This window comes from Sphaerodactylus townsendi, linkage group LG07, assembly GCF_021028975.2.
Source record: "Sphaerodactylus townsendi isolate TG3544 linkage group LG07, MPM_Stown_v2.3, whole genome shotgun sequence".
Classification (NCBI taxonomy): Eukaryota; Metazoa; Chordata; class Lepidosauria; order Squamata; family Sphaerodactylidae; genus Sphaerodactylus; species Sphaerodactylus townsendi.
In genome coordinates, this window is record NC_059431.1 from 24633107 (window position 1) to 24658920 (window position 25814).

Sequence of the window (25814 nt, forward strand, 5' to 3'; positions counted from 1 at the left end):
CTACTCCTTATTGAGCAAAGGGTCTGTCTGTAGTTAGTTGAAGTATGTGGACCCAGGTATGACTCAGTAGACCTTTTGCAGGGCAGAAGAGCAGAGTCAAGGTAAACAACATGTCACATACTCCCTGTTTTCCTTGATAGTACAGGTTTTTTGTTCAAAACATAATCATATCAACAATATGTACATCACATCAGACTTGTGTTACTTCCTGATAGACACTGACACTCAGACCCTGGCCATTTTGCCTTACAATCTAATATTTCCTACATCCTGACCTCCTCAAGCAGGCTGATCCATAAGCCAAGGGCCACAACAGAGAAGGCATTGTTGATTTTGTCCATTTTCAGGTTAGTACCTGTAGAATGCCTTAGTGAGACGAGCAGTCTCGGCAGAGCATAGGGAGAGATGTGGTCTCACACATGTGTGGATTCAAGGTCTTGGTATTCATTCATTCATTCATTCATTCATTCATTCATTCATTCATTCATTCATTCATTCATCAGATTTAATATACCGCCCATCCCCAAAGGGCTCTGGGCGGTGGGTATGTGGTAGCCAATACCTTAAATTGAGCCCACTAACTGATGGGCAGCCAGTGGAGTGCCCTACAGGGTGGAAGTAATATGTGTGCTCTGTTTAGCTCCAGATAATAGCCTAGCGGCAGTTGCCACCTCCAGGTTGCGAAACACCTGGAGATTTTGAAAGGGGGGGGGGGCTGAAGAGAACCAGGTTTGGAGAGGGGAGGGACTTTAATAGAATACAATGCCATACAGTCCAACTTCTAAAGCGGCCATTTTCTCCAAGTGAATTGACCTATGTCACCTGCAGATCAGAGTGCATAATACTAAAAGCCTCTGAAGTTTCCGGAACTCTCACACGCATTTCGCCTATGTTAGCGAAATTTAACAGATATTTCGGAACCAAATTCATATTGGCTTCCCCCATCTTCCTTCCTGGCGTTGTTTGCTGAAGAATTGTTTCCCTAATTCTTCAGCAAACAACGCCAAGCTGATACTGGCTACAATAAACTGCAACTCCCAGCATGCCTTGAGCGACACAACAGGAGGGGACGGCTCCGAGCACACTCGCTTCTCCCAGCATGCACTACAAGCCCACCAGTTTCCCAAGAGCCCTGTCAGGTAAAGGAGGTCAATGAGTTCGCGGCTTCCGGCGCGCGGTGCACGACGGGAATGCGAGTAGCGTTGTTGGCCGGCGCTTGCCTCGTTTTTCGGCGAGCCAGGCAGGGAGGTGGCGGCAGTCACGGCCGAGGCGAACGGCGAGACCGGCTAGGTGAGTGATTTATTTAAAAAGCCCGATTCTTTCGGTGTCGGAGCGCCCCTCCGGCCGTGTCGGGCGTCGAAAAGGCATCGATTTAATGCGCGATTTGATGACGTAATAACGGCTCTGGAGACGGAGCCGCCGCTGGAACTGCGGTGGTCCATGCGCCGGCCTGTGTGGCGTCTTTCCGCCCGCGCCGGTCCGTGCGGGGACCTCCGGGCTCCAGCCGTTTCCCCCTTTAGGAGCCCTTTTCGCCGCTCGGCGCCCCTCAGCTGTTAGGCCTTCCGCTTATTTTTCTTGGAGCGCTTATTGGTGCCCTCGTTATTTTTCTGTGTTGACATTGGCTGGTGTTGAAATGATTGACAGTTGTCCTCCCAATGGGGTCAAGAGCTGCCTGACTGCTCTGGGAAATAGTTCTCTGTTTTCCCTCAAGCACGTGGGATACAGGGGAGGGGGTTTCCAGGGTCTTGGCCCCCTCCTCACACACATACACACACTTTATTTATTCATAGTCTGGCTCTAAGACACCTTCCATACATGCAGAATAATGCCCTTTCAATCCACGTTCACAATTGTTTGCAAGTGGATTTTGGCATTCTGCACAGTAAAATTCAGCTTCAAAGTGGATTGAAAGTGCGTTATTCTGCAAGTGCGGAAGGGGCCTAAGACTCTGTTAACTGAGTTGAATGTAGTTGAATAGCATGAGATATCCAACAAACAGTGTAACGGGACTAGGTTAATAAAAATTAGAAGCAGTGCAAAAATATTGAAATTGCAAAAGTCTGTTGAGAATCCAAATGTTCCCTGGAAAATGTTTGTAGGATGGCAATGTTTGCTACCCTTTTAAAGGCGCTACTGGACTCCTGTTTGGTTTTGCTGCAACAAACATAGTTATCTCTTGGAAATGTTAGCAGGTGGTTCTTATCTAATTTTCTGACAGCACACAGGTGTAGCACCTGAAATACTTGCAGTTGTATTGAGACCTCAGTCGTTGCTATTATTTTGTTAGAACTTTAGTTGTCAGACATATTCTACTTAGTTTAATCTCATATCTACAGAGAACAGTGGGGCCAAATGCCACAAGCACAACAGATACTGTGTATGCTCAAAAATGTGTATGAGTGAGAAAGTGATGGATTTTTTTAAAGAATGGGAAAAGCTTGAATGGGAAAGGTGACCCAAAGGAGCTCAGATATCCTGTATGTTTAACAGTTGTATTGCAGAGGGATGGCACCCCAACTTGCCACTAAAGCCTGTAGAAATGCCTACTGACAGTATGTGAACTTTGGTCTCCTTTCAGTTTGGTCATCCTATGTATACATCAGTCTCTCTGTGGGGAGTGTTTAAGGGGTTACGTCATAACAGTTTAATTTCCCATTACTTGATATTTGTATTGCTTCTGGGTGGACAGTCAAGACTTCTTAACTTGTAGCTGGGAATGGGCGGGGTAATAAATCCAGTTCAGTAAAATAGTGCTGTCTGATCCTATATATCTGTTTTTATTTACTTCAAATATCTGCCATATTTACTTTAAAATAACTCAGGGTGTAAGATGACCCATGCAACCTATACTTCCAACCCCCCCTCCTTTTTTTTTTGCTGGATGTTGTATGCAAATGTATGATGACCCCTCTTCTTTTTGATTATATGGATGGAAACAACCCAGTCTGTCTTTGGAGTAAATACAGTATACCTTGGCTTTCGAACCAATGATCTTCAAGGTGGCTACAAAGTATATTTACCGCTTTCCCCCCCAAAAACCCCTCCAACTCAGCTCATCAATTACTGGACCTCTGACTGGTGGCAGAAGCCAGACTGTCTTAGCCCTCATGTCCCAGTCTCTGCCCAACCTGTACTGAGCAGGGGGAGCTTTACTAAGAAGGCTGGGGGGAAGAGGCTGCTCCTTCTCTGGCCAAAGGATGGAGGCAAGCTAGTATTCCTTTGGAGATGTCCTGCCTACGGGTGGCGTAGTGGCTAAGAGCAGGTGCACTCTGATCTGGAGGAACCAGGTTTGATTCCCAGCTCTGCCACTTGAGTTGTGGAGGCTTATCTGGGGAATTCAGATTAGCCTGTACACTCCCACATACACCAGTTGGGTGACCTTGGGCTAGTCACAGCTTTTCGGAGCTCTCTCAGCCCCACCCACCTCACAGGGTGTTTGTTGTGAGGGGGGACGGGCAAGGAGATTGTAAGCCCCTTTGAGTCTCCTATAGGAGAGAAAGGGGGGGATATAAATCCAAACTCTTCTTCTTCTTAGTGGTCCTGGACCATTGAATATTTACTCTGAAATGTCCCGTGGGGCTCACTTACTTACTTAGCTGTTTACAGGATTGCTGCCTTAACCCCAAGGTGGTCTTGAGCTGGCAGGACATATATAGGTATCCAGAATACATGTTTTCTGTAATCTACATTACCACTGAAACTAGAAAGCGTCGTTATCCTGGGCCGTTTTCGCACGGGCAATTAATGGCGGCCTGGAGACGGCAAAAACGCCGTCTCCAGGCCGCCATTCGCACAGGGGGCGCAGCTGCATTGCAGCTGCGCCACCCGACCGCCGCGAAGCTGGCGTTTCCCCAGAGCACTTGGAAGCACTCTTGTTGGGGAAACGCCGCCATGAAGCCGCTGCCGAGCGAACGCCTCCCCCACCCGGCACTTACCTTGTCCCCAGGCCTCCGGCGCGTCACCGAGGCCTGGGGACACGCCCCCCTCACCAGTGCCGCTGGAGCAGGTGCACAGGCCCAGGGGGAGTGTCCCCAGGCCTCGGCGACGCGCCGGAGGCCCGGGGACATGCCGGGTCGGCCAGGCGCCGGCGCTCCGCGGCGCTGGCTGCCCAGCTGTTTCCAGGACTGTCCGTGCGGACAGTCCCAGCGTCGTCGGGTCGGCGTCGGAAACGCCAACCCGGCCGCTTCCGCCTTCGGGCGGAAACGGCCCTGGATTGTTTAAACCCAGGATCAGATGTTACGATTTTGTGCCTGGCACCTGATTGCTAGAGCAGTTTTGCTACTGAGCCTGCAAAAGTCATGCAGAGGTGGCTTCAGACTTCAGACTGCTGGTGCTGGTTCTAACAACAACAACAACAACAGAGCCTGGTGACTGTAGATCTGAACTGACCATCTTGCCCTCATGGTGGTGATATTTATGTGCATTTCCTAGCAGATTAGAGCCATGTTCCCGTGCCTGGTGAGGGTGTGGAGATGACCACAGGCAACTTTACATATTTTCTGACAGGCGCTTTTTTTGGCGGATGCATTTGTGCTAGCTCAGCTGCTTTCTGAACAAATGTCAAATGCATGGATTGCCCTCTTTCTCCATACGGCCACACCCATGTTTTTGTGGCGCAGGGAATAAACATGTTTGCTTGCCCGAGTTCAAGGTGGATAACAGGTGGGTTTGTTTTAGCATTCATGACCACTTATTCCAAAAAATGAAGACCTAAAGCTACTCTTTTTGTGTGTCTAAGATTCTGGATCACAATGAAACAATGGCCCTGGGACTGAAATACCCTCAGTTCCTAAGACTTAAACCTTGCCATGGCAGAGCACCATAATATTCAGCTTGCCACAGATAAGTTGATTCATGCTTTGGCCCCGTTCCTTTTTTCTCTCCTCCTCCTCCTCGGAGAAGATAGGGATTTCCAGGCCTTTCCACTGTTGAGCCTGCCCTTTTCTTCAGTTTAGTAGTGAGGAGTAAGGCAGGATTGCAGGTATTAGAAGGTAGACTCATAGATCAGTCCAGACTCCTCTCCCTCAGGAACTGTAGCATTAGAAGCAGTTACCCACCCAGAGCTACTAAGGCCAGCCAAAATTTGTGGGTCTCCATTTCCTTGTCTCTACATCTGCCATTGGGTTTCCCATCCCATTCCTGACCAGTTTGCTGTTCTTACTGTGAAAGCCCCAACTACTGTTGGTGTGTTTTTTTTCCTTCTGCGATACTTCGATCCTTATGCAGATGAGGTTGCTTTCCTTTTTTTGCCCACTTTCATATGCACATCATGAACTACTTACTCTCTTGAATGGTTTTTGTGTCGCATTTGAAGCCTGGATTTCACATTTCTCTGAAAGAAAACCAGCTCACGTCAAAGATGGTCGAGGTAACACTCAAGTGGTCTCTTTACTTTATTCACGGGTGCTGTTATTGACTCTGAACGCCCTTGTCTAGAATGGGCAAAAACTATGATTAGTTATTGGGAAGAAATTAATCATTCAAAATTCAGTCTTTACGTTTTAAAAAAAATAAAGATCAAATATTCATACTAACCAATTCATGTTTATGTCTTGTTCCGTGATTGTGGAGGTTTCATTTTGTGGTGATTTTTTTTTGTAGATAACTCCATTAGCCATGGAAGCTGAAGAGACGATGGAATGCATCCAGGAATTTCCAGAGCATTATAAAGTAATTTTGGATAGACTGAATGAACAGCGAGAGCAGGATCAGTTTACGGACATCACTCTGATTGTCGATGGTATGTAGTAAGGCAAACCATAAACCATACAAACAGGGTTAAGAGTATTCTGTTGCTTGCTCAATGCGTGAAATAATTAAGCAAAAAAAAACCCAACCCAAACCCCACAGACTTCATGGATTTAATCCTGAAAGACATCATCACAGCCCGAAGGTCTACTCTAAGAGGGATTCCTAACTCCTTTAATTTGGTGATTGCGGCCGTTTATTTATTTGTTTATTTACTTTTGCTGGTCTTGTATGCCGCCCTTCCCCTGGCAGGCTCAGGGCGGCTCACCACATTCTTCATAGTACAGAGCCGATATAAGTACACTTAAAATATTTAACTTATTTTAAAACATTTAAAAACCTTCTGATGTTATGACTTTGGTGATACCAAGATGCATCATATCAGAGTTGGGAGAGGAGGCCGAACTGATGGAAGCCCACAGCCACTTTAGCCATGTGCCTGGTGGAACAGCTGTGCCTTACAGACTCTGAAGCACTGCATCAGATCCCGTAGGGCCCTGGTCTCGCTGGACAGAGCTTTCCACCAAGTTGGGGCCAGGGCCAAAAAAGCCCTGGCCCTGGTTCAGGCTAGCTGGATGTCTTTCAGGCCAGTTATTGTCTCTTACTTAGGAGTCCTCGTTGAGCCCAGCAGGACTCACTTTCAGGTGAATTGTGTAGAATCTGGCTTCAGGAACCCGTCACAAATGTTGCAAGAGATGAAATTTTCTCTCCTCCTTCTGTGATACATGCCATTAACTCTTTGAAAATAAAGCTGTACATTAGGGCATACATTGAAAATGCCGGGGGGAAGAATTAGGACTAATAAAAGGAAACATTTCTTCACGCAACGCATGATTGGTGTTTGGAATATGCTGCCGCAGGTGGTGATGGCCACTAACCTGGATAGCTTTAAAAGGGGCTTGGACAGATTTATGGAGGAGAAGTTGATCTCTGGCTACCAATCGTGATCCTCCTTGATCTGAGATTGCAAATGCCTTAGCAGACCAGGTGCTCGGGAGCAGCAGAAGGCCACTGCTTTCACATCCTGCACGTGAGCTCCCAAAGGCACCTGGTGGGCCACTGCAAGTAGCAGAGGGCTGGACTAGATGGACTCTGGTCTGATCCAGCAGGTTCTTTCTTATGTTCTTATGTCCCCTTTGGCTGGCAGTAGCTCTTCAGGGTGTCAGGCATTTTCACCTGGAAATTCTGGGGATTGAACCTGCAACTTTCTGCATTAATTGTTCTGGCTGCCAGAGTCCTAAAAGGATTCCCTAGTAGAATGTTAGGTGATGTTTCAGTGTAAAAATGAACAATAAATTTTTCTACTTTTTGGCCTTGATTCTAGTACACCGGGATCAGTTTACAGTTTCAAAATGCAAGGTAGACATTAAGTATGAGCAGAAATAAAGCAAAGTAACAATGTATTGTCGAAGGCTTTCATGGCCAGAGACACACTAGAATGTTGTGGGTTTTCCAGGTTGTATGGCCATGTTCCAGTAGTATTTTCTCCTGAAATATAGCCTGCTCTCTGGGATCCAGCAGGCTCTTTCTTATGTTCTTATGTAGATAATCTTCCACTAAGGTTTCAAACATGTGGATGGGGGGGGGTGGTGGTGTCAGATGCAGCCCCTTGAGGTTTGTGAAATAGTTATTGATGACCACTTTTCAGAATTGTTCCATATTCTTGAGAACAGGTGAAACTTTTGATGAAGTTTGGCTTTAAGTGGTGTTTGAAGCCACCACAATACCTATGTAACCCCCCCCCCCCCCCCCCCCCGGTCGTCTTGGAGTATCAACTACATAATAGTATCCGTTATTCGTCAGAAGTTGCATTGATTAGTAAAACCATTGCTCCTCAAAGCAATAGAACTTTTAAGCACATTCTGCCTTCCACAAATCCCAGGCTGTGATAAGCTATGTTTCCGAGTTAAAATTAAAAAGAAAAGTACTGCTTCTGAAGCAGCAGCTCATTCAAAGTGCTGCATGGTGTGAACAAGGAATCGGTATCCGTTGTTGCTATGCAGTTTGTACAGTTATGAACAGCCATGCTTGTATTTAAGGGAGGTGGAGACCTTGTGCTGGAGTAGTGGATTGGACCTTGACATTCTCTGGAGTAGGGCAAGCTCAGAGCAATCCTTTGGCTTGGACTAAACTATCAGTAAGCGGAAGAAGCCACTGGCAAGCCTACAGCTAGGTTGCCACTAGGTGGCTCTGAGCTGAACAATCCACACAGTGACTGCTGAGCTTGATTTGCTTCTTGACTATGTTAGCAACCCAATTCTCTCTCCATTATAGTAGCCTAGGCTCTGATACCCAACTCAGCCTATATCCATATTTTATAATTCTCACACACATGAGAATGGCAGATATATGAAGAAGGGTCTTCAGACAATCCAGAGACGATAAAGTGATAGTGTGGTTGATATACACATTATTTCCAATTAGTAAAGGGACCATTTGCCAATCCCCAATGTGTGTGTGTGATTATTTTAGTGTGAATAACAGTTGCTCAGACTTAGTCTCATCAATAAGGGCATAGGTTAAAATGATTTTCCTCTCATTGTAATGAGCATTGTAATGAACAAATAGAGGGGTTGACATCTTATTCTTATTTTTTCCTTCTTCCAGGTCACCAGTTTAAAGCTCATAAAGCTGTTCTTGCTGCCTGTAGCCAGTTTTTCCACAAATTCTTCCAAGACTTCACTCAGGAGCCTCTAGTAGAGATAGAAGGTAATTGAATACGATTGATACAGTTGAGCATTGATCTGCTGTCTTACATGAATGCTGGCTTATTGTCTGCCTCCACCTGCTCCTGCATGTCTCGATCCTTTCCATACCTATAGCAGAAAACAACACCACCACCACCACCAGGTTTCAGTTTCCACAGTAGGATGTCAGTGTCAAGGCCAGCTTCAAAGCCAGGGGTTTGTCAGACTGTGTTGCTTTGGCTAGAATTGTGTCCCAGCACCCTCAGCCTGGCTGGAAGGCTAAGTACTTGCAGTGAAAATGTGGCATCCCACCAGATTCACTAGGACTGTGGTGGTGAACCTTTGGCACTCCAGATGTTATGGACTACAATTCCCATCATCCCCTGCCAGCACAGCCAATTTGCTATGCTGGCAGGGGCTGATGGGAATTGTAGTCCATAACATCTGGAGAGCCAAAGGTTTGCCACCACTGCACTAGGACGTCGCAGACTCAGTTGGAGGCTGGAGGGCAGGACTAGGTGGCCTTGAAGAGTGGCCCCAGTGGAGGAGTACAGAGTATGTGCGGCAAGAAGGAGAAAACAGAGCAGCAGAGTAGAGAAGGGGGTGGCTGAGTCTAAAAGAGAGGGAAGGGAGTGAGGACAAAGAACACAAGCATGCAGCAGAAGAGTCATTGTGTGTCATTGTCTCCCCATTCCAAGTGGTCTGATGCCCCAGTGAGAGAAGGAAGGAGGGTGGTGCGGAGGGCTGGGGGACAGGAGCCAGTGGTCCCTTCCCCTGGGGAGGAGAATTGGGCTTGGGTTGTCCCAGGCTGTTAGAGCAGTGATGGCGAACCTATGGCACGGGTGCCAGAGGTGAACTTTAGCATCTGTGTGCAAGATAACAAATAGCAAGGACACTGAAGTGAATCTCAGTTGACAGTGGAGGTATAATACTTGTGGGGACTTACAATACGCTTTTGTCTCCAGAAATCCATACAGATAGCAGCACCCATATGTTCCGGAGGTTGTATGGGAGGAGAAGTGCTAGTAATGTCATTCTAATGTGCCGCAGCCTTGAGGAAGAGAAAGATAGAAGTTTGTTACCTTCACCCAGCGTCTGACATGAGTTTGGAATTGAAAGTGTATTGATTCCTCTAACACAGCGATGGCGAACCTTTTTGAGACAGAGTGCCTAAACTGTAACCTAAACCCTACTTATTTATTGCAAAGTGCCAACACGGCAATTTAACCTGGATACTGAGGTTTTAGTTTAGAAAACTGGTTGGCTCCCTCTTCCTCCGCCCCACCCACTTGAGCAGGGGCCAGCCTGCTCTAGCCTCCAGCAAGTCCTGCACGCACTGCTCTGTGCCTTTCTAGCATCTCTGCCTCCTCTGCGCCCCGCCCCCCCGGGCAACAGCCACCTGGAGCACAGACACCAGGCCCGCCAGCCGAGTCCTCCCTGCTCACCACGGTGCGCGCACGTCGTGCTCAGTGGCCCAGGCCAGCCTAGATGTGTGTGTGTGTGTGGGGGGGTGATTTTCCACCCCCCACATGATGAACTCTGTGTGCGCGTGCCCACAGAGAGGGCTCCGAGTGCCACCTCTGGCACCCGTGCCATAGGTTCGCCATCACTGCTCTAACAGATAGCCTGTGCCTGGAAAAATATCTAGAGGAATTCAGTCCTGTTGGTATTTCTAAACTGCTTGTAGCCTTTGATACTAGTTCTGTTCCTGTCTGGAAGGTAGTTTCTAGAAAGAGTTATTGTTTGGCTTAGTGATACTTGTACTGTCATGTTCAGCTGTGTTTTAGTTTGTCCTCTGTGCTGTTTAAGATCCATTAGCGGACAAGGTTTTTGGAGCCTTGAAGCGAGATGCTGTCACTAAGCTGATGCTTGCAACTCCTCCCTTGAACCAGGAGAAGGGGTTGAAGCGCCAGACAGTTGTCTGGAATTGGTAATTATCTGGATGAGGATTAATGAACTTTATGTAAGTGTGGTTGGAATGCGCACGATACAGCAGCATTGCTAAAAGCAAGGTCTTAGGTCTGTTTGGTACCTAGATGGGAAAATGCCTGTGCAACCTAGAGTTTCTTGGTGGGGAAAAAAGGCATGGTATATATTAAGTAAAAGAAACTGAGACGCAACCCATTGCTTAAGCAAGAAACTATGGGAGGAGGCTATCTTGGACTATATGGGCCATAAGTGGAAATCAACACTTTGAATTGTCTTGTGAAAGAAATGGGCAGTCAGCCAAGATTCTTTGTAAAACTGGGGTGATATGTTAGCGTTAACTGAATACCCCAGCCATTTGCTGACCAGATGCAACTTCTGAACCATTTTGAGGTCCCCTCTTTGCCAAAGTTAACATTTCAGTAACGTAATCTGGAGGGGAAAGCTTTGTTTAGAACAACAAAGTTTTATTCTTGGACTAAGCTTTTGTGTGCATCTAAAAAAAAATGTGCATACACACAAAAGCTTATGCCAAGAACAAAACTTTGCTGATCTTGAAAGTGCCACTGGACTCAACCTTTTTTCAGCTGCTTCAGCTACTCACCTGAATCTAATCTGGATGGGACTAGTGCATGCATTACTAGGCTAAATCCTGTTCCTTGAAGAAGGGCCACAGCTGAAAAATTAGACAAAGTTGAAGAGGGTGCTGTGTACTATACTGGAGATCTGTCTTTGACACTCCCCAGATTCTCTGTTTAACACCCACGCCAGCCAACAACATCCCCATCCTATCTGGACTGAACTTTGCTTTATTGACTCCCATTCAGTTCATAGCGGCATTCACCTGCCCAGGACTTCCATTGCATCACCTCATCCAGGCGAATGGGAGAAATAACATTATATACCATCGCCATGAATTTTGAAACTGATCCATCAAGGAAATAATTATGAAACAAACATCCAGAATATTTGCCAGCACAGTAATCTGATGTCCCATGCAAAAATGTGAGAGGCAGATTCTATGACTTGTAGGTTTCACGTGGGCATTTGTTTTCAAACAGGTGTGAGTAACATGGCATTTCGCCACTTAATTGAGTTCACCTATACTGCCAAGCTAATTGTCCAAGGTGAAGAAGAAGTGAATGATGTCTGGAAGGCAGCTGAATACCTTCAGATGTTAGAAGCCATTAAAGCACTTGAAATCAGGTGAGTGGGAAAGTTTCTTGGAGTGTTATTTCCTAGGAAGGGATTTAGGAACTGTCCAAGACAATCTGTGTTGGTCCGCTCAGGTGATTCTGCCCTGCAGGGATAGCTTCACTGTGTTGTGGAAACAGTAGATTACACTTAGACTGGAGAAAGTTATTCCCATTTTAGGAGCCTTTCTCCAACATATATGGGTCTTTGGTTTCTTTAGTGAACTGGTATGATAACATCCCAACTTAACTATTTAAATACTTTCACTAAGATAACAATGTCCCAATCAGATAGCCCAATCTAGAGGGGGCGCGAATCCCTTCTGGAGGCCATATGGGCTTATGTTGGTAGATTTGCCCTTTCTGGGGCATTTACCCTGGTTGAAGGGTAAATCGTAGGCACCCAGCCTCTGCAGGGCCCTGGGATGCCTGGCTGCAGTGCCCAGCTCAGGGTCAGTGCTCCCATACTGCCCCAAGCTGCATCCTAGGGTCGTTCCTAGGGGTGGAGCCAACATTAGTCGGCTTCCACTGCAATTTCAGCTCCCTTGCCGGCCTTGGAGATATGATTTTCATGGTGTATCTCCACTTTCCCCGGCGGGGACATTTTAAAACTTCTTTTCTTTTTACTTTTTGGGCTTCCCACTCCATAGAAAAATTCTTCAGAGGGGGCAGGGCAGCACCCTCCCTGTCCGCCCAGCAGCTCTGGATCGAGCTATATGGTTGTCTTCATATATGGCGCAGTGGCGAAATACAAATTTGCCATTGAAGTATGCTCAAATCAGTGCTTGCTCCCCAGTGGATCTGTCTGTTGTGTGCTTATGTTCTGAAAAGCTAAGTTTATCTATGGTAATTTTCATCTTGGATAAAGCGTTATTGGAAAAACAAAACATACCGTATATACTCGCGTATAAGCCGAGTTTTTCAGCCTTGTTTAAAGGCTGAGAAAAGCCCCCTCGGCTTATACGCGAGTCACCATTTTCTAGCAATCACAACAAGGCCAGGGGTGGGGCCAGGACAACCTCCATGCCGCTTGTTGCTGCCCTCCTCGGAGGGTGAAGGGGGAACCCCAAGGTACCCTGGCTGGCTGGGCTTTGTCAAACTCAGCAGGCAGGCAGAGGGAGCTCCTTATTTGGGCAGCGACTCCCCCTGATGTCACTGCCCAAGTAAGGAGCTCCCTCTGCCTCCCGGCTTCCCACCCTCAGCTTATACACAAGTCAACAAGTTTTCCCAGGTTTGGGCAGTAAAATTAGGTGCCTCGGCTTAAATATGGGTCGGCTTAAACACGAGTATATATGGTAATGTGTGATTCTGTCCTAATTGAAAATGGATCAAGGCGTGAGAGTCCTTGTAGAGATTGTATCAGAACTTGGATGCTTCCGTAATAGACTGCTTGTCTTGCAATGTTTTGTTTGAGTGGTTCCAGTTAATGTTGTTAGGTCAAGGTCTGTGTAAGTTTTAATGAGAAGGAATTAAGTTCTGGCATGTGGGGCATTTAGTGGTAAGAAGAGAAGAAGAGTTTGGATTTATACCCCACTTTTCCCAACCGTAAGGAGTCTCAAAGTGGCTAACAAACTCCTTTTCGTCCCGTTCCCACAATAGACGCTTGTCAGGTAGGTGGAGCTGCAAGAGTTCTGAGAAAACTCACTAGCCCAAGGTCACTCAGCAGACTTCATGTAGAGCCGTGGTTCTCAACCTGGGGGTCGGGACCCCTTTGGGGATCGAACGACCCTTTCACAGGGGTCGCCTAAGACTCTCTGCATCAGTGTTCTCCATCTGTAAAATGGATAAATGTTAGGGTTGGGGGTCACCACAACATGAGGAACTATATTAAATGGTCGCGGCATTAGGAAGGTTGAGAACCACTGATGTAGAGGAACAGGGAAACAAATCTGGTTCACTACCCTGTTTCCCCGAATATAAGACATCCCCTAAAAACAAGACATAGTAGAGGTTTTGCTGAAGTGCGAAATATAAGGCATCCCCCAAAAGTAAGACATAGCAAAGTTTTTATTTGGAAGCATGCCTGACGAACAGAACACAGAAAAATAAGACATCCCCTGAAAATAAGACATAGCGCATCTTTGGGAGCAAAAATTAATATAAGACACTGTCTTATATTCGGGGAAACACGGTAGATAAGAATCGGCCACTTATGTGATGGAGTGGGGAATCTAACCCAGTTCTCCAGATTAGACCAAACTGATTTTGGGCTCTGCAAAGACAACTCACAGTTTTAAGCAAGGAGTTATTAGGATTAGTAAAAGAAGTAGTTAAAGAAATTTCAAAAGAGGTAATGGCATATTCACAGGAGAATTTCAAGAGGAAGATGACCTTTCAGTAAGAAGCGGCAGAACGAAGCAGCAGTGAATAAAGTGAAAAGATGGAGAGATGCTCAGGCTTAGAAAGGGAGCCCAATCAATAAGAGCAGAAAGATGATCAGAGATTAAAAAGAAACCCTTAAATAACATGATTAGCCAATAAGATTGATCCAGGAAGCGATTGGAAGTTCATACAGAGATCTCTGTAGATAGGTGCGAATATAGAAATGAAAGGTTATTTCATTTGTTGCTTGAGAAACAGTCATATCAAAATGAGATTTATCTCGGGCCCCTTCAGTGGTGGCATTTGAACGTCATTCTGCCATTTGCCTACAAATGTGAGCTGAAGAAGTGAGAGCATACTTTATTTTGAGTATGGTAATTGGGCTGTGCCAACATGCAGAGCTGTGATTGGAAGCTGGTGATTTCAGTTGTAACCCTGAGAAATGCTTTCTCAAGTATAAGCCCCACTGAATAAATAAAACTTGTGTATGGGTAAACCTGTTTAGGATTGCTTTCTTAAACTACTACCTGACATTAGAGTGCAAAAGTAATGTCACTGAAGCCAAATTCCCAGTGAACTGACCTACGATCAGGTTGTTAGTTTGTAAAATATGGAGTTTCTACCATGGGCTGCTGCACGCATATAAGCATGCATGCAATTATGTAGGACCAAAAGGCATGTAGGTCTTCAGAAGAGGGGGGCAATGACATTCGACTGTTTGTTCTCCTCGAATATCAGACCCCCATTTTGCACCCAATGCTGTTTCTGAGGGTCTGGTCACTCCTCCCCCGTCCCTGAAAAAAATGCAAGGAACGTGGTGGGCTGCAGTGGGAGGGGGAAGTGGTAAAGTCATATCTGTGGAACAAGGCTTGCTCACTTCCCCTTCCTGCTGAAGTCCATTGAGTCTCTAGACAGTTCATGTATCCCTGTATGCAAAAGTACCCCAAAACAATTGCAGACAGGCTTCAGTGTTGTGTGGTCCTTTCACCCAAATTTTCCTTTCTGGACACCAATTCCTACTCCTAACTATAACCATGGCTAATTGTGTGTCTCAAATAACTACAATTAGATTTAACCAGACCTCTCCATGAACCTTATAGATTGGACCCAGCCAGCTTTTTTGGGCTGTCTAGTCCAGTTATCTTACTATAGCCTCTTTCCCATTCTGGCTTCTGCCCATTCAGATCTCATGATCCCCAGAATAACATGTTTGGGCAATGCCTCTTCCCTTTTTTACCAGCAAGAAAGCTGGAGGGGTCAGCCCACAGTCTGAAGAGCGCTGCTGAACTGCTTCTTCGTATTTGTAATTTTTGCTGTTATGCACGATTTTCTAGGAACAAGGAAAATTCATTGCCACTTGAATCCAATCAGGCACAAGATACCAGTAAAGCTAAAAAGAGGAAGATAGCGGAGACCTCCAACGTTATCACAGAAACTTTACCCTGTGCAGAATCCGAGCCTGTGGAAATCGAGGTGGAGATTGCAGAAGGGGTTATCGATGTGGAAGAGAACAACATAGAAGCACTAGAGGAGGTCGCATCTGCTGAACAATCCATCAAGTACATTCAGACCACGGGTACTTCGGATGAGTCAGCATTGGCCCTTCTGGCAGATATCACCAGCAAGTTTCGCCACGGGGAGAGAAAAACTCAGGACCAGGAGGAGTGTGACAGTGTGGCTGACCCGATGGGCAAGCAGGTGGAAGGCATCGAGATCATGGAGCTCCAGCTGTCTCACGTTAACAACCTGTTCCACTGTGAAAACTGCAACCGCTCGTTTAAGTTGTTCTACCATTTTAAGGAGCACATGAAAACCCACTCCACGGAGAGCTACAAGTGCGACCTGTGCAACAAAAGGTACCTCCGAGAGAGTGCATTGAAGCAGCACCTTACCTGTTATCACCTTGACGAAGGTGGTGCCAACAAGAAACAGAAACCGGGCAAAAAAATCCACGTCTGCCAGTACTGTGATAAACAATTTGACCACTTTGGCCATTTTAAAGAACATCTGCGGAAACACACAGGTAACTACGATTGTATTTGTCTGCCTACCTAGTTATGGACCAGCTGTCCCTTTTGCTGGCACTGTTCCCCCCCCCCCCCCCCCCCACATTTTGGTAATGTTTTGCTAGAGCCTTAAATGCAACCCTTAAGAGAGGAATGGTGGAAATGTTGGATCGTCTGCTTAGTATTAAAAACCTGTTTACACAGGAAGTGATACAGAAGCTACTTAAAGCGGATCTGTGCAATTTGTGTGCAGTTCTGATGGGCTCAGTAAACCTCTTGTACTGTTCGAACATTTCGAACAAAACTTGGTGGATCACAAGTTTTGGCAGTGTGGTTTAAGATCTTGCATGTAATGCTCGCTGGCTTCAGCGTGACTGGGCTCTTCAGGTGGCTTTTTAGATGGTGCCATCTCAACAGCCAGAATTTGCGCACGCTCGTTTTAATAAACTTAAGCCAAAGCTATGGCAGATGCTGGCCCTTAATCTGTTACGGGAATCATGGTTTCAGTGTTTAATGATGCTGGCTTTGTTTTGTCTTTCTATGGCTGTGGTGGCAAACTTTTGGCACTCCAGATATTATGGACTACAATTCCCATCAGCCCCTGCCAGTATGGCCAATTTGCCATGCTGGCGGGGGCTGATGGGAATTGTAGTCCATAACATCTGGAGTGCCAAAGGTTCGTCACCACTGTTCTATGGCTTTTTAAATGTTTGTGTTTTAGTTGTAAGCTGCTTTGAGTAGGTTCTCCAGAGTGGTGGCATATGCACTTTCCAAATAAGATAAATAGAAGTCTTAGGGAGTTTTTCATTTGTATGGGATCCAATTCAGAAGTGAAACTCTGGGGTGGTTTGAGCATTATCTGAACCTGTGACTGCTTTGTTGTACCAAAATGATTGCTGTGCTCTGGGAAAATCTTACAAGCAGGCATGGGTCAGGAATTCTCAAGTCACAAGCTTAATATCATACCATTCATAGCAGGTTATCCTGTAAGGTAGGACAGTGAAGTAGCTGCACCATTGAACGTGGCGATATGAAGACATAAAATCTACCTTGCTGGATCAACCAAAAGCCAATATTCTCAAGCATTCTGACAGTCCTTACCCTACAACCACATTTTTTGGCATCTGCATTTTGGGCTGGATCTGTCGCTGGCCTATTTTAAGTTCTATTTTATAGCTAAAGAATACACAAAATATTCACTTGAGAGGCATTTCAGCGGTATTTCTGGAGGATTTGGGATATAGGAAGTGGACAAACAGACATCCCTCACATTGTATAAGATAACTTAGTGGTTTCACGGAAGAAGGTGCTGGGGTTATGAGGCATGAGAATCAATAGAGCGGGGGAATGCAACATACCAAAATACAACGTATCAGCATCACCCAGTGGCTTCAACTGGCAGCAAATGTATGACAGGAATGATTATGGCAAGGCATAATCAATATATACCTCCTGCCCTTAAAATAATATGTATTAGAAATCCTGACTTTCTTTGTAATGCAGATGTGGGGCATGACATTTGCAGGGAGAACAGATCATTTTCTTCCACCGGAACCTCCAACAGCTGTGTTTTTCTTGCCCAACCCCCAGGTGTGCTCAATATTTCCTCTTGTACATCTGAGCTTTTGAAAATGGCGAGTAAGCCTGGATGAAGGGGAAACACTCACAGGATGGACTTGGGGTGGCAGGGTGGGAATCAGCAAATGCTTCAGAGTTTAAGTTCCCCTGCTTCTTGCCATCTCAGTAAATGTGGTGTAACAGCATAAGAGCCCTTTTTGATCAGACCATCTTGTTTGAGTCAGTAGCCAACCGGCTACCTTGGAGGCCCAACAAATAGGACACAGAGGCCAAGGTCTTTCCCTGGTGTTGCCTTTTATGGCTGATATTCAGAGGTTTGCTGCCTCTAAAAGTGGAGGTGATTTGGCGGTCACCTCGTTCCTAGTAGCCACTAATGGACCGTTCCGCCAAGCATCTGTCTACTCTCCTTTTAAAGCCATCTAAAAATCCAAGAATATGCACGTGCTATAGTTCAGTTTGTTTGATTTTTACCTTGCCCTAATTGCACTCTAAAATTATAATTTTGTGCAATCTTACCTGGAAGTAAGGTCCACTGGACATAGTGGAACTTTTTACAACAAAATGGCCTTAGAAACGCAAGCTCTCTTCTTTATTTATGTCAAGACCAGTTTGATCAAAATCTAAGACAATATATTTCCAATATAGTGGAACTTAAGGGCAAACATATATGAGAATGGCTGCTAAATAGATTAGGTAAGTCCTGTCTTTGCTATGCCACTGATTACCAACCATTATAGTCACGGTTTACTAATTGAGGATACTGCCCTGTCTACGTTGTCCTGTGGCACCAGGCTGAACACCGTGTCAAGGCAGAATTCAGAGCCAGATAGCCTGTTGGTCTGACCTTTTGCGGTAACTCTTAGGATTTAAACTTGGATTCTTATAATTTTGTCACATTAATTGAAGTGAAGTAATGAGAAATTAAGACTGCTCGTTATTCTATTTAAATATCGGGGGGCAATGAGACACATATGCCAGGTTGTAAACTAAGAAAATGATTTGCGTTCTCTATACAGTTTCTCTTTATGTGCCTCTGTAGGTGAAAAGCCATTTGAGTGTCCAAACTGCCACGAACGTTTTGCTCGGAACAGCACGCTCAAGTGTCACTTGACGGCGTGCCAATCTGGTGCTGGTGCTAAAAAGGGGCGGAAAAAGCTTTATGAATGTCAGGTATGTCATCAGCACACTGGCCCCAGTGGCCTTGACAACGTTGACTTGAAAGAAAGATTCTGAGGTCGGAATTTGAGAGCATTGTTGAGGTGGTAAGAAAGGAGGAGAAATTGGCAATTCACATAAGCTTGTGGGAGACATTGATAATCTCTGCAGAAAAAGCTGAACCATTTTCAGCTCTTGTTTGGTTCCTCACATCACTTTTCCCATTGCAGCTGTGTACTGGCCTGATAGATAGAAATATGGCCTTGAGTGAACCATGCTGGGAGGAGAGATGTAACATTTGAGGGGGAAGTCTGCTTGCATAGGATGGTTGCCAAATGCTTTTGGAAAGAGTTGCCACAGCAACGTGCTGCAGTAACTCCGTGGCTTAAAATCTTTCCTCTAGGGTTCTCCCCACCTTTTCCTGCAGGAACAGCTCTTTAGAGATCCCAGCAAAGGTGTCCTAGACATAACAATGCCAGTACCAAAACTGGCCCATTTAGAATGTTACTGCTTCTTCCCAGTCCTTCAAAATTCATTTTGGCTACTCAGCTACCTTGATGTGAGAAATATATACCACTACACAATCCACTCACTGTTAGCAGTATTTTCCTCCAAGGGTTGTTCATATTGTGTTCTGGACAGTTTATTTTCCTGGCTGCTTAGTCATTGGACCCATGTTTAATTTGTTTGTTTTATCTAGCTTTTTCCCCAGAAAACTACTCTTTTAAGCCCCCCCATTCATAACTTTTCTTCAAGATGCGAAATCCAGCATGTCTACATGATTTCTTACAATTTCAAGAGTAGTACTATTGCTCTTATTTGTAGTACCATTGCTCTTATTGCTCTGTTCCAACATACACCAATATTGATATATCTGCTTGTCTGACTGGAGGAAGGGGAAAGACTGCAAACAGGACTATGGACTTTTTGCTTTTATTTTTTAAACATCTTTTGCCATTGCAGCTTCTAAAGAGTGGCATGGATCCTGTGTAAAATGTTAGCAGTCCTGAACGCGGAATGTTTCTTCACTGATTCTTTGGGATGTAGTCCTAGGCCTCCTGAAATGCTATTCCTGAGAGACAGGATCTCCAGGAATAGCTGGGAAGCACGAATTCCCCCCCCCCCCCCCACACACACACACATGGACATTCCAGATTAGATCTAAGCCATTTTCTTTTCCATCAATGTCCTCCATCAGCAGAGATATTTAGGAGGAAAAGGAAGAAATGATAGGGCTCCCTAGAGATGAATCATAGAGTTGGAAGGAGCTGTATATTTTTCATTTCACTTTATATTTATACCCCACCCTATCCCCGAAGGGCTCAGGGTGGCTAACAACATAAGAAACAGATACCTCATACCAATATAACACTGATAAATTACATAGAACTAAAAGGGAACCAGATTACAGACGGCAACTTAACATTTCGAAATTAAACAGTTTCGGAGAACAATAACAGCAGCATTGCAGCACATTAACGTATACCACTAAATCCATAAAATCCAAGACATAAGTCAATACATTAGCAATAATACCTAACAATGTAGCAATCCAATAACATCAGAATAACAGTATATAACAATTAAACCTCTAGTGCCCTGCTTACAGCAGATACTTTTAGGAAAGTGATCTGTCTGTGTGCTGTACCACCTGGGTTTCCTGTATAGGAGGTTGTGCCCAAATCTTCTTGAAGCATCCTTCAGTTCTGCTCCAACACCTCCTCAGAAGAGGCCTCCAGTCTGATCTGGATGATGAAGAAGAAAAGCTTGGATTTATACCCTGCTTTTCTCAACCATCAGGAGACTCAAAGTGACTTACAAATTCCTTTCTCTCCCCACAACAGGCACCTTGTGAGGTAGGTGGGGCTGAGAGAGTTTGGAGAGAACTGTGACTGGCCCAAGGTCACCCAGCTGGCTACATGTGGAGGAACAGGGAAAGAAATCTTGTTTACCAGATTTGAGTCTGTTGCTCATGTGGAGGAGTGGGGAATCAAACATGGTTGTCCAGATTAGTGTCCACTGCTCTTAACCACTTCATAGAGAATAGCTATGCAGAAAAGTAGATGGACATCTGTTCAGTTGACTGTTGTTATAGGGCTCATCCACTATAAGAGAAGATATGTTCTGAATTTTTTTAATAACAGCGAACTTGTGTATATTCATCACTTACTGCTAGTGTTGCAGAAAATAATGTCCTGGGAGTTAATTCTATGAGCTGGGGTGGGGAGGGAGTTACATGCTTTTAAACAAATAAATGGACCTGAAAATAACTTTGGAAATGAAAACTGAGGTTTGGTTAACCTTTCTGAATGCTGCCTCTGTTGTCTTTCCAGGTGTGTAACAGTGTCTTTAACAGCTGGGACCAATTTAAAGATCACTTGGTAATACACACAGGCGACAAACCCAACCACTGTACCCTGTGCGATGTCTGGTTCATGCAAGGCAGCGAACTTAGGAGGCACCTGCAGGAAATCCACCACATTTCTGAACGGATAGTGACCGAAGACATTCTTCCGGTGGACAGCGATCCAGTGGCCTCGATGACCATCATTGAGCAGGTGGAACAAGTCCACGTTCTTCCCCTGATTCAGGTCCAGGTGGATCCAGCACAAGTGACAGTCGAGCAGGTGCACCCGGACTTGATACAGAATAATCAAGTGAAAAGCGAACACATAGCTGAACTGCAAGAACAGGTAGAGATCAGCTACTTGGAAGTGGAACACATTCAGACTGAGCCAGGGACAGAAGTGCACATGGAGGAGCTGGACGTCGAGCATGTAAATCAGTTGCAGATGGAGGAGGTGCAGGCGCAGCTCATAGAGGAAGTGGCTCTTGGGCCAGTAGAATCGGATCAAGGAGGACTGGAAGCTGGCACACCTGTGCAAGTGGAGGAGATGGTGGCACCAGCCGCTGATCATGGAGAATCCGATGATTTAAAAACTCAGCCAGCAGTGGACATACAGGAGGAAAAGGTGGAAAGCTAGGACAACATAGACTGTGTTATTTGTGCTCTGAAACATGTCATACCAAATCATTCCCTTTTTTTGTTTGCTCTTTTTCTTGTTTGACTTTTGCACCACCAATGGGAATGGCTGTCCTGTGTTAACGCCCTTCAGGAACTGGACAGGCCGACCAAAGTTAGGATGTTTGGTTAAATTGCTGTTCTTGTATTTTCATTTTTTTTTGTTTTTAAACCCTCTTTTATAAAAAACAAAATACCATGGAGCAATGTATTTTCTAAACACAGACAGCTTTGTGTGAAGTTTAATGATAGAGTTTTGTTAAATTGTACCATTAGGTTTGGCTGTTGTCTCTGCCAGGCTTTTGAAGCAAGGTTTTTTTTTGTCCTTTTAGAAATTCGAGTTTAGTGTTAACATTATGAGGTTTCAGCATTCGTGGAGATTAGCGGAAGACGGCTGAGCATTCTTGTTAGAAAGTGTGGCTATTTTCTTTCTTTTCCCCATTAATATTTTGCAGTTGCTGCAATCTTTGTCTTATTTGCGTTCTTAAACATAGCCACTATGTTGGAAGCCTAGAATTTGGAACGTGCAAAGGATTGGGGCTTAAAAAAAAGCAAAACAGAACACACACAAACCCCCTTGTGCCTTTTCACAACTAAGAAATTAAACTTCCACAAAGCTTTGAAGGTATTTACAGTATGTAGATATTGCTGTACAATGCTTTGTAATCTTGCTTGCAGTTGTCAGCTAACGGGTTTTTTTACATCAAATAAATGTAGATAGAAGAGAAGAAATGGGTTCATCACTGGCAAAGTTTGGGGGGGGGGGCATTCATAATTGGAGAAATTCAGCTGAATCTGTTTCAAGTTATGAGCTAGCTGAAAGGTTGCACTGGGATCTCCAGATTTTTATTTTTTAAGTGGGGGAAGGTACATTTTATATTTAAAGAAATGTTTTTTTAAAAAAATACAGTGTGTCTACACAATGCATCAGGCTACTGTTTTATTATTTAAACTTTTTTTTGACCCTTTACAGAAAGCTCTTGTACCTGGAAAAAAAGGGGGGGGAGGGGAGAGATCAACTTAAAAGCCATAGGTATGAATGGTTTTAAACTGTGGATTTATAAAAAATAGGAGTGTAGATATTTTAATCAGTATTATTAAACAATAAAACAGTACCAACCACATGTCGTCAGCTACTGCAGTGGTGTTTGCTTCATCAGGTATAGAATTCTAACAACTGATCATAGTAAGCTGCAACACAAAGAAATGGATTTCCTACTGAACACAGGTTCTATGGAAGACATGCAAGGCCATTCTAGATCTTCAGCAAGTATGCCTTGCAATATATGCGTGTCATACTCACACATTACTTTTTTTCATTTCAGAAGGGCCGCCATGTTAGTTAGTTTACCGAGAATCCTTGCAGACAAATGAGCGTAGCACAAGCTCTCTTGAGCCAGAATGCATCTTACCCGAAGCTGTTGCGTTTTTCGGTGCACTCTGGAATTTTAAGCATATGCTTGAAGTCCTAGCATGTAAAGAAGCCCTGAAATTAGCTTGATATAAGGAAATCTGGATCGAACCTCCATGGGGTGTGATGTTTGAGGTAAGAATAGTTGCCCTCATTATACTCGTCCACATATTCAACTAGATCCGTGGTGGCGAACCTTTGGCACTCCAGATGTTATGGACTACAGTTCCTATCAACCCCTGCCGGCATGGCCAATTGGCCATCTGGAGTGCCAAAGGTTCACCACCACTGAACTAGATGTTAAAATTGAAGTCTCTGATGGGGCCAGATACTTTGCCTCATGAGTTAACCAAGATTCTCACCAACTAGCGTTTTGATGGGGCCAGATAGGTGCTTGTGCTGTTTCTGTAAACTTCATGCCATTGTCTGAAAGTTTGCTTCTCAAAACAAACCAAGCCAGAAGCTGAGGTGGAGAGAAGCTTGCCCTTTCCTGTTTCTTTGGTCTGGTTGCTCTCCATACTCAACTGGGAAGTTTGAATACGGGAAGTTTTGCTGAAGTTTGAGCATCCTTTGTAACCACAGAGAAATAGCAAAAATCTTGCTCCATAGGCTAGCTCCATTGCTGTGGGAACTGCATACAGGGATATAAAAAGGAATGGAAACTTGCTTGTTTAGTTATCCCAAGGAGCTTAAAGCTGCTTACATCATTCTTCTCTCCATTTTACTGTCAGACCAGCTATGGAAATTTGTGCTTGCATGCATCAGTGTTTACAATTAGCCCAGCGTCATCTAGAGGGCTTCATGACTAGGGACTTGAAGCATGGTGTAGTGGTTAAGATGGAGTAGTGGACTCTAGTCTGGAGAACAGAGTTTGGTTTCCCCACTCCTCCACGAGTGGCAGACTCTTATCTGGTGAACTGGATTTGTTTCCCCGCTCCTACACATGAAGCCTGCTGGGTAACCTTGGGCTAGTCATAGCTCTGTGAGAAGTCTCTCAGCCCCTACCTCACAAGGTGTCTGTGTGAGGAGAGGAAGGGAAAGGCGTTAGTAAGCTGCCTTGATTCTCCTGACAGTAGAGAAAGAAGGGCTATAAATACAAATTCCTCCTCTTCTTCTAAAGTGATGGTTTGAATTCTGCGACCACTGTAATGTCAGGAGTGTGGGATTTCCTGTCATCAATTTAAGAGAGGGGAGCATAAATGTTTCAGGCTGTATGAAGAATTGTTACACAAAACCAACATGAAGCTGTCTTACTATGTCAAAGCATTGACAGGCAGTGGCTCTCCAAGGTTCTGATGGAGGCCCTCCAAATCACCTACTACATAGTATTTTGAAGTGGAGAAAGCAGAGAATGAATGGGGATCTTCTGCATGTGAAGCAGGCACTTTAGTATTGAGTCATAGCTGTCAGGACCTGTCAAAATGACATGTGTAGATGTGCAAAATCTACATAAACAACCTTTAAGCTTATTTTCAAAGTATTGACAATTATATATGATATTTTGGATATTAGTTTCCGAATCAAAAAGGTGAACTGATACCTTTACACCAACATGTCAGAGTGCAGATCTTTAACACTTTGTATTTCCTTATCATCTGCCATTAAATTTCTTTGGTACCCCACATTGATTTTTAAAACAGTATCTTTTACCCCAGGAGGTCTCTAGATTTCCCTAATCCAGTGGTGGTGAACCTATGGCACTCCAGATGTTCATGAACTACAATTCCCGTCAGCCCCTGCCAGCATAGCCAATTGGCCATGCTGGCAGGGGCTGATGGGAATTGTAGTCCATGAACATCTGGAGTGCCATAGGTTCGCCACCACGGCCCTAATCTCTTGGCAGTATTTTCTATCTGTCTATCTGTTTCAATTACTACCAGGCACTAGTTCTGGCAGATAAGTAGTTTCTCCGCATGTCAAATAAGTGTTTGAAGAAATGCAATATCTAATTACCAGAGGCAGCAGAGGATTAAACACACACCTCTTGTGATCAAATGGTCCCTCTCATGAGACACTTTGAACCCCCTAAAATACTGTGGACTTTAAGTGATATTAACATGTTGGTTCTGGGACTAAATGTTCCCTAGTGCAATATTTGTGATGCTTTCAATAAAGAACATCTGGAGTGGAGCTGTCCATGGAGTAACAGCATGAATAGCTTTTAAAAGCCTGGAAACCAACTGCCTCAATTTTAGTCAGTGCTATTCTGGGGCAAAAGATAAATGAACTTAAAACACATATATATGCAAATACAGTGGTGAATTTGGGTGTGGGAAACTCAGTTTCAATGTCCTGCTCATTCTTTGGCAAGTCACAACTGCTGTCTTGCTTCATGTTCTTGCATGCTTGTATGAGATAGTTTCAGTGGGGTAGTTGTGTTGGACTGCAGTGGAAGAGGTAGATTTGAGTGCAGAAACACCTTAGAGCAGGGGTAGGGAACCTGCGGCTCGAGAGCCGCATGCGGCTCTTCTGCCCTTGCACTGCGGCTCCACGAGCCGAGCCACTGGCCCCATCCTTGCCTGCCCTGCAGGTGTGCACCAACTGCCCGCAGCCGGCTGGGCCCTGCCGCGGGCTTCCCCTCTCTCCTGCCCCGTTGGAGTGGGGCGAGCACTTTCCCGGCGGCCGGCGAGGCTGAGCTGCTGGCCCCATCCTTGTCCGCCCTGCAGGCAGCAGGGCGGACACATCCATGCGCTTCTCAGAATGAGCAGAGTAAAAGGTAAAAAAACCCCAATATATACAGTGTTATCTTTATTTTAAATGTCAAAA

The 25814-nt window shown here is 45.0% G+C and overlaps 1 protein-coding gene across 6 annotated transcripts; it reads left to right on the plus strand.

Moving 5' to 3' along the window:
• The first annotated feature begins 1140 nt into the window (after window positions 1-1140).
• ZNF131 (zinc finger protein 131) lies at window positions 1141-22769 on the plus strand. 6 transcript variants are annotated; one of them, XM_048504622.1, is made up of 8 exons: window positions 1535-1552; window positions 4435-4662; window positions 5602-5740; window positions 8356-8457; window positions 11423-11567; window positions 15211-15899; window positions 18500-18630; window positions 20949-22769. In XM_048504622.1, the coding sequence occupies exons 3-8, from the start codon at window positions 5617-5619 to the stop codon at window positions 21597-21599; spliced, it is 1842 nt and encodes a 613-aa protein (XP_048360579.1). In that variant the 5' UTR covers window positions 1535-1552; window positions 4435-4662; window positions 5602-5616; the 3' UTR covers window positions 21600-22769. The 6 variants fall into 6 exon arrangements, with proteins under 6 accessions (XP_048360578.1, XP_048360579.1, XP_048360583.1 ...); XM_048504625.1 differs by lacking the exon at window positions 1535-1552 and adding an exon at window positions 2626-2999 and having other exon boundaries at window positions 4507-4662; XM_048504621.1 differs by lacking the exons at window positions 1535-1552; window positions 4435-4662 and adding an exon at window positions 1141-1290.
• The last annotated feature ends 3045 nt before the right edge of the window (window positions 22770-25814 follow it).